The sequence below is a fragment of the Pelophylax lessonae genome (genome assembly GCF_965119305.1).
Source record: "Pelophylax lessonae genome assembly, chromosome: 13".
NCBI lineage: Eukaryota > Metazoa > Chordata > Amphibia > Anura > Ranidae > Pelophylax > Pelophylax lessonae.
The window spans coordinates 203,829,662-203,844,827 of record NC_138780.1 but is presented as its reverse complement, the minus strand read 5'-3'; the positions used below and the strand labels follow the sequence as shown (position 1 = coordinate 203,844,827).

General features: G+C 43.4%; 2 protein-coding genes across 2 annotated transcripts in view; one reads left to right on the top strand and one right to left on the bottom strand.

The window, feature by feature from the left end:
* Positions 1-15,166, top strand: part of LOC309569498 (NACHT, LRR and PYD domains-containing protein 12-like) — a 1,417,729-nt gene that overhangs the window by 427,066 nt on the left and 975,497 nt on the right. The gene's annotated exons all lie outside the window — the stretch shown is intronic.
* The window catches only part of LOC309569499 (NACHT, LRR and PYD domains-containing protein 12-like), a 362,685-nt gene that overhangs the window by 48,027 nt on the left and 299,492 nt on the right, over positions 1-15,166 (bottom strand). Inside the window, exon 9 of the mRNA XM_082275359.1 lies at positions 1,431-1,595. Coding sequence (XP_082131485.1) covers positions 1,431-1,595 — 165 coding nt within the window. The remainder of the gene's footprint in view (positions 1-1,430; positions 1,596-15,166) is intronic.

Sequence of the window (15,166 nt, the reverse complement as noted above, 5' to 3'; positions counted from 1 at the left end):
GAGGAGTCAAGAGTGAGAGCGCTGCTGGGATGGGGGGTCACGGGAGGAGTCAGACATGTGGACTGTGGAGAGAAGACTATAGTATAAAACTGGAGCCGTCTGACTGAGCCCTGCACGGTGCACCTGAGAGGTCCGTGACAGCGCTGCCAGGCCAGTCTGATAGGGGGTTACTGTTGTAAGTGGGGAGTGAATACTTAATTGTAGGGGGGCACTGATATAAAGGTCCCCCTATATTAGTAATCCCCCTTTACCCTAGTGTATTCACTCTGCGGAAGGTTGTCTCTGGTCACCAGAGTCCCCCCCCCCCCACTTAAGAGTTCCTGGTGTTTCCCTTTACATCAGAGTCTGCAGGATTCCCCTTTATAGTACAAGGGGGAACTCTGCGGACCCTGATGTAAGTGGGAACTCTGATGTAAAGGGGAATGAAGTGGACTCTGATATAAGGTGGTCTCTGGTCACAAGAGCCCCCCCTTACATCAGAGTTCCCCCCCTGAGATCATGATCTCCAGCATTCCCCTTTACATAAGAGTTCCCTTCCACTGTAAGGAAGATTCCTGCAGCCTCTGATGTAAGGGGGAACTCTATGCTGGCTGGGTTATAGTAACCTGACTTTAATGTAAATGGAGAAATATGGTTTTTGACTTTTGTTTAACTTAAACACATTGCTAATAGCATTTGCTATATGTTTATAGTTAAAATATTGATATTTGCAATGTTTAGCACTGAAAATGGTCATGTTAGGTACTTTTTTGTCTTGTCAGTAAAAAAATGCAACTCAGGCAGTAAATTTCATGATTTTTGCCAGTAAAAAATCTGGTGCCGTTTGTAAATTTTGGTGTCCTGCCAGTAAATTTCACTTCAGGGGGTTGGAAACACTGTTACCTGCACACATGTAGAAGCGGTGAGGTGACTGTACAGACACTCAGATCACTTCTACAGAAATCTAAACACAATGAAACACAAAGGAATATGAATTTGTGACTGCAGGTTTTTCATTCTCTCACTGCATTACTGTGGTGGTGGCTGAGAAAGAGTCAACCAAATGTCAGATTTAATCTGTAATCACTCTACTGTACTCTACTGAGTGGCTGCTGATCAAATCTTCAACCCCCAGAGCAGTCTGCTGCTCCCCATAGAGATCAGAGTCACCCCCAGAGGGCGCTGCAGCTGCAAAATTTAAATGTTTATAAAAGTTCTTCCAGCTCTGCGCACTAGGAAGGACAGTTATATACAGATGGCGAGTGTGAGGGGCTAAAAAGTCTTTAGCAGAATATTTCATGGCTGATAACAGAGTGTGATAAGATCCATTAATTAGGACAACAGTCTGAGATTGGCTGTATTGTAGTATATTAAATCATATGATATTTATGTGATTTAGATATAAAACTGTCCCAGAATATGATTGTCTCAGTCAGTCCTGTTATACTCACTGTAATTCCTCTATCCGGCTTGTTGTCAGAGCTTCCATCAGATCCCTGAAATGAGGACCCTCCAGATTGTTCCAGGATAGGATCAGTGTCCTCAGTGTCTGATTATTTCTTATTCCAGATGCCAGGTGGGGGCAGAAACTGTCTGTCAGGTCATTATAGGACAATCTGTAGAAGAGAAGAATGTTACCAGAAGGAAATTAATTTCTCCCCCAGGAATGAATGTAACTATTCTCTACATACATGGAACTCATTTCTCTTTTTTGGAAAGTTTGATTTCAAAAATACCCTGAATATATATTTTTATAACAAGCAAAAAAATGGTTGAAAATGCAAAAAAGGTTTCATTTGTTTAATGTGTAACATATTCTGTATAAAAAATACTATACCAAAAATGTTTTCCTGTTTATCCTGAGCACAGGTGTAATAGAATGTTCATATTAGCCCATATATATTTTATATTATTGTTAATAATGAGCATATGCAATAATAACAAATTAATGATAACCATTATTGTTAACCACTTCTGGACTGGAAGATTTTCCCCCTTAACCACTTTAACTCCGCCCGCCGCAGTTTCCCTGCGGCAGGCAGGCGCTCCTGAGCAAAGTGACGTAGTACTACGTCGCTCGCTCAGAAAGGCTGTAGGGGGCGAGTGCGCGCCGCCACCGGCGCGCTCCCATTCCCGCTCGTTAGCCAGGGAGTTAGTGCATGTGACCGGCGGCTCCGATGTCCGCCGGCCACTCGCGATCTCCCGCAGCAGAGAGAGAAGGACAGACGGCTGCTGTAAACACAGCCGTCTGTCATTCTCCCTGAAGTGATCACAGAGGCTATGCAATCCTGCTATATATTACTTCACAAACCACGCCCCCTGACAGTTAGAATCACGCCCCTAGGGACACACTTAACCCACTGATCACCAGTAATGTTAACCCCTTCCCTGCCAGTGTGATTTTTACAGTAACAGTGCATATTTATAGCACTGATTACTGTAGTAATGTCACTGGTACCCCCAAAAGTGTCAAAAATGTCAGTTAGGGGTTCAATCTGTCCGCTGCAATGTCGCAGTCCTGCAAAAAAAAAAAAAACACAGATCGCCGCCATTACTAGTTTAAAAAAAAAAAAACAACAAAAATGACAAAAATCTTTCCCGTAGTTAATAAACTCAATAACTTTTGCGCAAACCAATCAAAATTCGCTTATTGTGATTTTTTTTTTTACCAAAAATATGTAGCAGAAAACAAATTGGCCTAAAATGTTAAAAAAAAATTAGATTTTTCCTTTTTTTTTGACAATTTCATATAAAAAAATGTGAAAAATATTGTTATTTTTTTCAAAATTGTCGCATTTTTTTGTTTATAGCACAAAAAATAAAAATTGCACAGGTGATCAAATACCACCAAATGAAAGCTCTGTTTGTGGGGAAAAAAAGGACGTTTGGGTACAGCGTCGCACGACCGAACAATTGTCCGTTAAATTCACGCAGTGCCGAATCGCAAAATAGGGCCTGGTCATTGAGCAGCCAAATCATCTGGGGCTAAAGTGGTTAACCACTTCAGCTCTAGAAGGTTTTACCCCCTTAATGACCAGAGCACTTTTTGCAATTTGGCACTGCGCTGCTTTAACTTCTAATTGCGCGGTCATGCAATGCTGTACCAAACAACATTTGTGTCCTTTTTTCCCACAAATAGTGCGTTCTTTTGGTAGTATTTGATCACCACTGGGATTTTTATTTTTTGCAATATAAATGAAAAAAAAAAAACGCAATTTTTTAAAAATAAATTACATTTTCTATTTTTGTTATAAAAAATCCAGTAAACTCAGTTTTTGTCAAACATTTAGGCCAATATGTATTCAGCCACATGTCTCAGGTAAAAAAAAAAATTAAAAAGCGTACATTTATTGGTTTGTGCAAAAGTTGTAGCATCTACAAACTATGGTACATTTTCTTGAATTTAAGCAGCTTTTAGTTTATGACTGCCTATCTAATTTCTTGAGGTAATAAAATTGCAGGGCAGTACAAACCCCCCCCCCCCAATTACCCCTTTTTGGAAAGTAGATACCCCAAGGAATTTGTCGGGGGGGCATGTTGAGCCCACTGAATATTTCATTGTTTTGTCACAAGTGATTGAAAAATAACAAAAAAAAATTTAAAAAATGTACACAAAGTTGTCCCTGAAATGATATATTTCTCACACATGCCAAGGGTATCTGTGACATTACACCCCAAAATACATTCTGCTGCTTCTCCTGAGTATGGAGATACCCCATGTGTGAGACTTTTTGTCAGTCTAGCCGCATACAGGACCCCGGAAACCAATCACTGCCTTCAGGCTTTCTAAGGGCGCAAATTGCTTATTTCACTTTCTCACTACCTATCACAGTTTCGGAGGCCCTGAAATGTCAAGGTAGCAAAAAATCCCCCAAATGACCCCATTTTGGAAAGTAGACACCTCAAGCTATTTGCTGAGAGGCATGTTGAATCCATGGAATATTTAACATTTTGAGAAGGTTTGTGAAAATTACTAAACAAAATTTATTTTTATTTTTTTTACACAAAGTTGTCACTTAAATGATATATTGCTCACACATGCCATGGGTATATGTGAAATGACACCTCAAAATACATTCTGCTGCTTTTCCTGAGTACGGCGTAAATTGTTGATTTCACTCCTCACTACCTATCATAGTTTAGAAGGCCATAAAATGGCAAGAAAGCACAAAACTCCCCCAAATTACCCCTTTTTGGAAAGTAGACACTCCAAGCTATTTGCTGAGAGGTATGTTGAGCAGTGTTGAGCGAACACGGACTGTATTATTCGTGTTCGTACCGAATAATTGGATTTTTTTTACCCGAACACGGACACGGACACTTTACTGTATGTTCGGGTAAAAATCCGTGTTCGGTCGTTTTATTTCCGGGTTTTGCATGCTTTGGCGCTCTTTTCATGGCGGGCTTTCAACAGCCAATCAACAATCGTTTAACTGGTGTGCCTTAAGCCATCCCAGCCATGCCTGCAAATGTCTTAGTAGCTGTGATTGGCCGTCTGAAGCATGTGACCAAGTCTTTATAAGTTCGAGGCAGCCGCCGCAGCAGCGTCATTCTGCTGCTTAGCTAAGGGACAGAGCACACATCAATGTGCTGGCTGCTGATTAGGGAAAGATAGGCAGGAAAAAACCATTTGTGTCTGGATAGAATTGAGGGACAGGTCGGAGTGTTTAGGCAGGGCGAGTTGTAGGCATTTTAGGGATAGAGTCTGCTGAATTATAGGGTCAGTGTCTTCTACAAACTACAATCGATATTGCTGTGTGGGGGGTGGGGTGAATCTGCACTCAATCCTGATCTACGATCTCTTCTCAATCCTGTTAGGGACAGAGTCTGCTGAATTTTAGGGAAACTGTGTTCTACAAACTACAATCGATATTGCTGTGTGGTGTGGGATTGGAGATAGGCAGGTGTCAGTGATCCACATCCATTTTTCTGTGTGTGAGCTGCAGTGAACACAATCTTTTTGGGCTGCAGTGAACACAATCTTTTTGGGCTGCAGTGAACACAATCTTTTTGGGCTGCAGTGAACACAATCTTTTTGGGCTGCAGTGAACACAATCTTTTTGGGGTGCAGTGAACAAAATCTTTTTGGGGTGCAGTGAACACAATCCTTTTTGGTGTGCAGTGAACACAATCTTTGTGGGGTGCAGTGAACAAAATCCTTTGTGGGGTGCAGTGAACACAATCTTTTTGGGCTGCAGTGAACAAAATCCTTTTTGGGGTGCAGTGAACAACATCCTTTTTGGGGTGCAGTGAACACAATCTTTTTGGGGTGCAGTGAACAAAATCCTTTGTGGGGTGCAGTGAACACAATCTTTTTGGGGTGCAGTGAACACAATCTTTTTGGGGTGGAGTGAACAACATCCTTTTTGGGGTGCAGTGAACAAAATCCTTTTTGGGGTGCAGTGAACAAAATCATTTTTGGGGTGCAGTGAACACAATCTTTTTGGGGTGCAGTGAACACAATCTTTGTGGGGTGCAGTGAACACAATCTTTTTGGGGTGGAGTGAACAACATCCTTTTTGGGGTGCAGTGAACAACATCCTTTTTGGGGTGCAGTGAACACAATCTTTTTGGGGTGCAGTGAACACAATCTTTGTGGGGTACAGTGAACAGAATCTTTGTGGGGTGCAGTGAACACAATCTTTGGGGGGTACAGTGAACACAATCTTTTTGGGGTGCAGTGAACACAATCTTTGTGGGGTGCAGTGAACACAATCTTTTTGGGGTGGAGTGAACAAAATCATTTTTGGGGTGCAGTGAACAACATCCTTTTTGGGGTGCAGTGATCAAAATCCTTTTTGGGGTGCAGTGAACACAATCTTTTTGGGGTGCAGTGAACAAAATCCTTTGTGGGGTGCAGTGAACAGAATCTTTGTGGGGTGCAGTGAACACAATCTTTGGGGGGGTACAGTGAACACAATCTTTTTGGGGTGCAGTGAACACAATCTTTGTGGGGTACAGTGAACAGAATCTTTGTGGGGTGCAGTGAACACAATCTTTGGGGGGTACAGTGAACACAATCTTTTTGGGGTGCAGTGAACACAATCTTTGGGGGGTACAGTGAACACAATCTTTTTGGGGTGCAGTGAACACAATCTTTGTGGGGTGCAGTGAACACAATCTTTGGGGGGGTACAGTGAACACAATCTTTTTGGGGTGCAGTGAACAACATCCTTTTAGGGTGCAGTGAACACAATCTTTGTGGGGTGCAGTGAACAACATCCTTTTAGGGTGCAGTGAACACAATCTTTGTGGGGTACAGTGAACAGAATCTTTGTGGGGTGCAGTGAACACAATCTTTGGGGGGTACAGTGAACACAATCTTTGTGAGGTGCAGTGAACACAATCTTTGTGGGGTGCAGTGAACACAATCATTGTGGGGTGCAGTGAACTCAATCTTTGTGGGGTACAGTGAACACAATCTCATACTTCTGAAGATTTGAGGGTGCTGCCTGTTCCATACTCCCCCTACTCCTCATCTAGCCTTTTAGGGGTACAAACAATAGTAATTGGGGCCTAGTGTGGTTGTGTACGTGTGATATACATACACTTTTTTTGGATCATATTTTCTATTCCGCTATTTAATCAAAAACCTTTGGGGATCAGTTAAATTGGGGGATAGTCTGTGTTGGTACGTGTGAGAGAGATCCACCTTTCCAAGTTGTTGGGGTTCATCTCATACTTCTGAAGGTTTGAGGGTGCTGCCTGTTCCATACCCCCCCTACTCCTCATCTAGCCTTTTAGGGGTACAAACAATAGTAATTGGGGCCTAGTGTGGTTGTGTACGTGTGATATACATACACTTTTTTTGGATCATATTTTCTATTCCGCTATTTAATCAAAAACCTTTGGGGATCAGTTAAATTGGGGGATAGTCTGTGTTGGTACGTGTGAGAGAGATCCACCTTTCCAAGTTGTTGGGGTTCATCTCATACTTCTGAAGGTTTGAGGGTGCTGCCTGTTCCATACTCCCCCTACTCCTAGCCTTTTAGGGGTACAAACAATAGTAATTGGGGCCTAGTGTGGTTGTGTACGTGTGATATACATACACTTTTTTTGGATCATATTTTCTATTCCGCTATTTAATCAAAAACCTTTGGGGATCAGTTAAATTGGGGGATAGTCTGTGTTGGTACGTGTGAGAGAGATCCACCTTTCCAAGTTGTTGGGGTTCATCTCATACTTCTGAAGGTTTGAGGGTGCTGCCTGTTCCATACTCCCCCTACTCCTCATCTAGCCTTTTAGGGGTACAAACAATAGTAATTGGGGCCCAGTGTGGTTGTGTACGTGTGATATACATACACTTTTTTTGGATCATATTTTCTATTCCGCTATTTAATCAAAAACCTTTGGGGATCAGTTAAATTGGGGGATAGTCTGTGTTGGTACGTGTGAGAGAGATCCACCTTTCCAAGTTGTTGGGGTTCATCTCATACTTCTGAAGGTTTGAGGGTGCTGCCTGTTCCATACCCCCCCTACTCCTCATCTAGCCTTTTAGGGGTACAAACAATAGTAATTGGGGCCTAGTGTGGTTGTGTACGTGTGATATACATACACTTTTTTTGGATCATATTTTCTATTCCGCTATTTAATCAAAAACCTTTGGGGATCAGTTAAATTGGGGGATAGTCTGTGTTGGTACGTGTGAGAGAGATCCACCTTTCCAAGTTGTTGGGGTTCATCTCATACTTCTGAAGGTTTGAGGGTGCTGCCTGTTCCATACCCCCCCTACTCCTCATCTAGCCTTTTAGGGATACAAACAATAGTAATTGGGGCCTAGTGTGGTTGTGTACGTGTGATATACATACACTTTTTTTGGATCATATTTTCTATTCCGCTATTTAATCAAAAACCTTTGGGGATCAGTTAAATTGGGGGATAGTCTGTGTTGGTACGTGTGAGAGAGATCCACCTTTCCAAGTTTTTGGGGTTCATCTCATACTTCTGAAGATTTGAGGGTGCTGCATGTTCCATACTCCTCTTCCTCATCCTCCCTTTAGGGTAGGAAAAAATTTAATCGGGCCTAGTCTGTGTTTGTACGTGTGAGATACACAGTTTTTTATCCTATTCCGCTATTCAATACACACCCTTTTGGTGTAAAAAACATTAAATTGCGGCATAGTTTGCATATTTGACATTTGCATATATTGTGCCTTGTTGCGCTGTTTTGGGTACTCCACCAACATGGCCAGTGGCAATGACGCCATTCTCAGCTTAACTATCCCACTTCTATGCCTCCTTGAAAAAACAATTTGGGCGATGATGGAAGAGGATGTGGCACAGGATGAGGAGGAGGAGGAGGAGGATGAAGAGGTAACATTTCAAAGGCTTTCAGGGCAGTCATTCGCAAGGGGCTCCGAGGGTGGGTTCCTGCACACACAAACGCCAGGGACACAATTGTCCAGCAGGGGCACAGTTCTGGAGGATGAGGAGGATGAGGAGGAGGAGGAGCTGGAGGAGGAGATGGAACCATGTTCACAGCAGGGTGGCACCCAGGCCAGCTCATGGCCATCACTGGTGCGTGGCTGGGGGGATACAGAGGACACGGACGATACACCTCCCACAGAGGACAGCCTTTCGTCGCCTCTGGGCAGCCTGGCACACATGAGCGATTACATGCTGCAGTGTCTCCACAACGACCGCCGAGTTGCCCACATTCTAACTTGTGCTGATTACTGGGTGGCCACGCTGCTGGATCCCCGTTACAAGGACAACGTACCGTCCTTAATTCACTCACTGGAGCGCGATCGCAAGATGCGCGAGTACAAGCGCACGCTGGTAGACGCCATGCTGCTGGCATTCCCATCTGACAGCGGGGCCACAGTGGAAGCACAAGGCAGAGGAGGAGGAGGAGGAGGTCGCCAACGCAACCAGGGCACCGCCAGCACCTCAGAAGGCAGGGTTAGCATGGCCGAAATGTGGAAAAGCTTTGTCAGCACGCCACAACAAACAGCAGCACCAGCAGCTCAGATGGAACGTCTTAGCAGGAGGCAGCATTTTACCAACATGGTGGAGCAGTATGTGTGCACACGCCTACATGTAGTGAATGACGGGTCTGCCCCCTTCAACTTCTGGGTCTCCAAATTGGGCACATGGCCTGAGCTTGCCCTTTACGCCTTGGAGGTGCTGGCGTGCCCTGCAGCCAGTGTATTATCTGAACGGGTATTTAGCACGGCTGGGGGCGTTATAACAGACAAGCGCAGCCGCCTGTCCAGAGACAATGTGGACAAGCTCACGTTCATTAAAATGAACCAGGCATGGATCCCACGGGACTTTTCCGTACCTTATGCAGAATAGCAATGGATACCGACCTTACCCACCCATTGTTCCATTTTTGCTCTTTCTCACTCTTTTGGGGTGTACCCTCATTTAAAATTTTTGAAAAGAAGCAGTGTTGGCTACCTCGTCCTCCTCCTCAGGGCCAGATTAATGTAGGGGCTATTGGAGCTGCAGCTCCAGGCCCCTACCTTTTATATAGGCCCCGGGTTGGCCATATTCACTGTTACCGCTCTTCTGTCACTTGTAAACACAGAAGTCTGGCTTCTATGCTCGCTTCCCCAGGCAGCACCCTCAGAACCTCCCCACACAGCGTGAAGGCCGGACAAGGAGGGACAGTTGGCGATGCATGGATGTGTTTATGGGCTTCAGAGACAGCATCCCATGTTGAATTAGGCATGCATGGCTGCACCCTTCCTCCTCTGGGTGCATGGCAAGGCACGGCCCTTAAGGCCCTTCAAAATCCTCAGCACCAAGCCCATGATGCTGTTAATCCGGCCCTGGTCCTCCTCCACCGCCGCTTCCACCTACACCGCCCATAGGTGTGCGCAGCCTATTGCATTAAGGTGTGCACCCCAAAGTTGAAATACACATGCATGTGTTTGCCAGCAGGGAGAGTAATGTATCGGGGCCATGTACCTGTAGGCAAGGAGAAATAGAGCAGAGCAGGTCCCAGGGAGATCTTTCCCATCTCCTCACTGGCAATGCTATGTGCCCTAGGTGATTAGGGTGTGCCCAGGCACACCCAGCACACCCTGTGCGCACGCCTATGTCACCGCCACATCCACCACCACCTCAACCTCCCTCCTACTCCATATGGGCCTCGTCCTTCAGAGATGAAGAAGAACATTGTTTTATTTTTCTGTTTTTTTTTGTTGTTTTAAGTTATTTCCCTATCCACATTTGTTTGCAGAGCACTTGCCATGCTCTTAATTACGTTTTGCTGCCATTTGCAGCACTCTAGCCCTTTCCTTTGGTGTTTTAGAGCCATTTTAGTGCCTTAAAGTTCGGGTCCCCATTGACTTCAATGGGGTTCGGTGTCCGGGAAAAGTTCGGTAAAAGTCCGGGACACGGACCCGGACTTTTTTTTAAAGTTCGGCCGAACCCGTCGAACACGGACATCTAGGTGTCCGCTCAACCCTAATGTTGAGCATGTTGAATATTTTATATTTTGCCACAAGTTTTCGGGAAACCTAATTTATTTTTATTTTTTACAAAGTTGTCACTTAAATGCTATATTGCTCCCACATGCCATGGATATATTTAAAATTATACCCCAAAATACATTCTGCTGCTTCTCCTGAGTACGGAGATACCACATGTGTGAGACTTTTTGGCAGTCTAGCCGCATACGGGACCCCGAAAACCAATTACTGCCTTCAGGCTTTCTAAGGGCGTAAATTGTTGATTTCACTCCTCACTACCTATCACAGTTTTGGAGGCCATGAAATGCCAAGGCAGCACAAACCCTCCCCCCCCAAATTACCCCATTTCAGAAAGTAGACACCCTACGCTATTTGCTGAGAGGCATGTTGAGTATTTTGCAGATCTCACTTTTTGTCACAAAGTTTTGAAAATTGAAAAAATAAATACATTTTTCTTTTCTTTCTTCATTTTCCAAAACAAATGAGAGCTGCAAAATACTCACCATGCCTCTTAGCAAATACTTTGGGGTGTCTACTTTCCATAAAGGGGTCATGGGGGGTTGTGCTATTTTGGCATTTTATGGCCTCTGAAACTGATAGGTAGTGAGGAGTGAAATCAACAATTTAAACCATTAGAAAGCCTGAAGGCGGTGATTCTGTACGCGGCTAGACTGCCAAAAAGTCTCACACATGGGGTATTCCTGTACTCAGGAGAAGCAGCAGAATGTGTTTTGGGGTGTCATTCCACATATATTCATGACATGTGTGAACAATATAGCATTTAAGTGACAACTTTGTGTAAAAAAAAAAAACTCGTGGCAAAATATTCCATGGACTTAACATGCCTCTCAGCAAATAGTTTGGAGTGCCTACTTTCCAAAATGGGCCATTGGGGGGGTGGGTTGTGCTATCTTGACATTTCAGGGCCTCCGAAACTGTGATAGGTAGTGAGGAAGTAAAATGCATAATTTACGCCCTTAAAAAGCTTGAAGGCAGTGATTGGGTTTTGGGGTCCCGTACACAGCTAGGCTCCCAAAAAGTCTCACACATGTGATATCCCTGTACTCAGGAGAAGCAGTAGAATGTATTTTTGGGTGTCATTTCAAATATACACATGGCATGTGTGAGCAATATATCATTAAGTGACAACTTTGTGGGGTGTCTACTTTCCAAAAAGGGGTCATGGGGGGGGGGTGTTTGAACTGTCCTGGCATTTTATGCCAAATATTAGAAGCTTATGCCACACATCACCCACTCTTCTAAACACTTAAAGACCAAGCCCTTTTTGATACTTTTTGTTTACATGAAATTTTTTTTTTTTTTTGTGCTAGAAAATTACTTTGAACCCCAAACATTATATATTTTTTGAAAGCAGAGGCCCCACAGATTAAAATGGTGGGTGTTGCAAATTTTTTTCACACAGTATGTTTGCAGCGATTTTACAAACGCAATTTTTTTGGGAAAAAAAAACACTTTTTTTAATTATAATGTACAAAAACGGACTATATTGCCTAAATTTTTACTACCATATAAAAGATGATCTTATGCCGAGTACAAAGATACCAAACATGACATGTTTTAAAATTGCGCACGCCCGGGCAGCGGCAAAAAACTACTTACATTTTTTAAAGCCTTTAAAAGTCATGAAATGCTCGTAGCTTTGATTTTCTTACATGATTGGAGCCATTCTGGTCTCTGATCAGCTCTCCTGTCCCACCAGCTGCATTCTCGGTGGGACAGGAGAGCCTGAGAAACCATGAAAGGTGGGGAGACATCCCCTTCCACTGCTTGTAAAAGCAGTCTAGCCACTAATAAGCCGCTAGGATTGCTTTTACATGAAAGCCAACTGCGGGCTGAAAAAACAATACCAAGATGAGGTCTAAACCTCCAGGCATCATTCCGGTACAACCTCCCAAAATCCAGCAACATACCCGTACATTGCTGGTCCTTGTTGGGCATATATTGTAATGTTTTTTTTATGCAGCCTGTGGGATGCATGAAAAAAGAGAACCTAACAGATTCCTCCATTCACATCAATTGATTGGTGGTATGCCCACCATTAGAATACCGCCCTGCATCCACACACTTCTAATGATGAATCGAAGATGATCGATGTGAATTAAGAAACCTCTACCAGGAAAAGTGAATAAAAATATATACCTTAGCATAGGGGAGATCCACCCCATGCCCCATGCTTTGGTATATATATATATATATATATATATATATATATATAATATATATATATATTTTTTTTTTTTTAACTGTGGTGTTGAAATCACCTCCTACAGTGCTGGGGTCACTGATTTATGTATCGTAAGAGCAAACCCTGTTGCTTTCAAAATAAATAAATTAGTGCTGCAGCTGAATGGCGTGCCTACAAAGCAAACAACGGTTAACAATAAAACACAGTATCAATAAAACATTAACTTAGCCTGTGCCAAAAAAAAAAAGAGTAAAAAAAAATATGGCGGAGCATTGGGGCAATCCGCTCCTATGTCCACCCCTGCTCCTATGCTTCGCCATATTTGCTCTTTTTTTTAACAGTGGTGGTGAAATCACCCCCTTCAGCACTGGAGTCGCTGATTTTACGCATTGTGAGAGCAAACCTGGTTGCTGCCACCATATGCAAATCTTTGCTGCAGTTGAATGGCGTACCTGCAAAGAAAACGATGGTTAACAATAAAACACAGTAACAGTACAATAAAACAGTAGAATGACATACCTGCAAAGCAAACAATAAAACACAGTAACAATAAAACATTAGAACATAGCAGAAAATACAGTAAAACAGTAGGAAGTATAAAATGACAGAAGAATAAAACAACAACTATGTTTGGCTTTTTTATTTTTTTTATGTTTTAAAATGTTTTATTTTTTTGTCTTTTTTTAACACTTTTATTTTCAACTGTAAAACGTTCCAGGTTAGAGTCTCTCAAAATGCGATAGCCATCGAACATCTTTCGAGACCCTGTGTGTAAGTGTGCCCTAGACTGTGCCGTGCTGTAACCTATACTAATAATCCACTAGTGTGTGGTAGCGACAGAAACAGTCACCGATGCAGAGACCAGCGTTGTCAGGACAGGAGGGACAAAAATGATGGGTGTCACGCCTATATCCGCACTTGCTACAGACACAGCATCTCTTTTGGGGGTATCTTCGGGTAGGGATGCTCGGGAGGACATCTGGAAAATGCCTCTCATGCAGCCGTCTCACTGAATCTTTATCGGGAAGTTGGTTCACAGCACCTTCTAGATACAGAAGGGCTGTGATGATCTCTTCCTGGAATTTTAGGAAGGATCCAGTTTGTCCAGATGCTTTCAATAACACATAAGCGTTGAAAAGAGCCAGTTGAATTAAGTATAAGTGTCTGGCCTTACGGGCAATTAAGTACAGTCCCATCATCTAGTTGTTGAAGTCCATCCCTCCCATTTTACGGTTGCAGTCGCAGACACAGAGGGGCTTCTCAACAACACCAGTGACCGTAGTAATTTGGACTGCCGTCTCTCGGCAAATGGAGGACAGAACAAAAACGTTCCGTTTGTCCCTCCACTTCACTGCGAGCAATTCATCGCACCTCAAGCAGGCTCTCTACCCCTGACTAAGTTGGGTATTTACAAGCCCTTGGGGGGAAGCCCCTGAGATTAGATTGCACAGTGGCATATGCTCCAATTCCTAATTAAAAGAAGGGTCTAAAAAGTGACACGCTTGAATAAAAAGTGTCCATGTACAAATGGTACCCCTTTCCGAATAAGGGTGATACCAAGTCCCAAACAATCTTGCCGCTGCTCCCTATGTAGTCTGGGCAGTTGGGGGGCTCCACATTGCTGTCTTTTCCCTCGTAAACCATAAAACTACACGTATAGCCTGTTGTCCTGTCACAGAGCTTATACATCTTGACCCCATATCTGGCACACTTGCTGGGGAGAAACTTTGAAAGCAAGACGGCCAGAAAATGTAGTCAGGGAATCGTCAACGCAGACATCTTGTTGGGGGATAAACAAGGCTGAAAATCTTTGATTGAAGTGGTTTACGAGGGGCCAAATTTTGTGGAGCCGGTCATACCCAGGGTCTCCCCGAGGACGACAGAGTCCATTGACTTGCATGAACCGAAATATTTGCTCGTATCAAGCCCTGGCCATAGCAGCAGAGAACACGGGCATATGGTGAATTGGGTAAGTGGACTAATATGACTGCAACTCACTCTTTTTAGTAATGCCCATGTTGAGGGATAGGCCCAGAAAGGTCTTAAATTCAGGAACCGTTATAGCTTTCCAGTCAAATTGTCTGGCAAGGATTGAATTTGGACTGGTGAAGATGAATTGGTTACAAATTGCTTTGATCCACAATAGTTTTGTACAGATCAGGTGTACAAAGATCAGGTGCTGGCAGGTGTCAATGCTGTTAATGCAAACACTGTGTTTTTGGGAACACTAAACCATGGGGACGCTAGTATAGTTCTGATCAGATCAAAGATATTGATCCGTTCAAACACTATACTAGTAATGGAGGTGTATAGTGTGTGTTAGTGTTACTGGCAATCTGGGATTGACCCTAACTGATGCTAAATAATTGTTAACTGGGGGGTGATTAGGGGGTTAAAACTTTATTAGGAAATATTTGGTGTGACTCTGACGCTATAATAAAACTGACACTGACGCTAATTAGCCTAACTTGCGTCCCCCGTATTTACTGTATATAGTGTACACTGTGGCAGGGCCGTGAAGGGGTTAATGGGGGTGATAAAGGGGTTAAACCTTTATAGG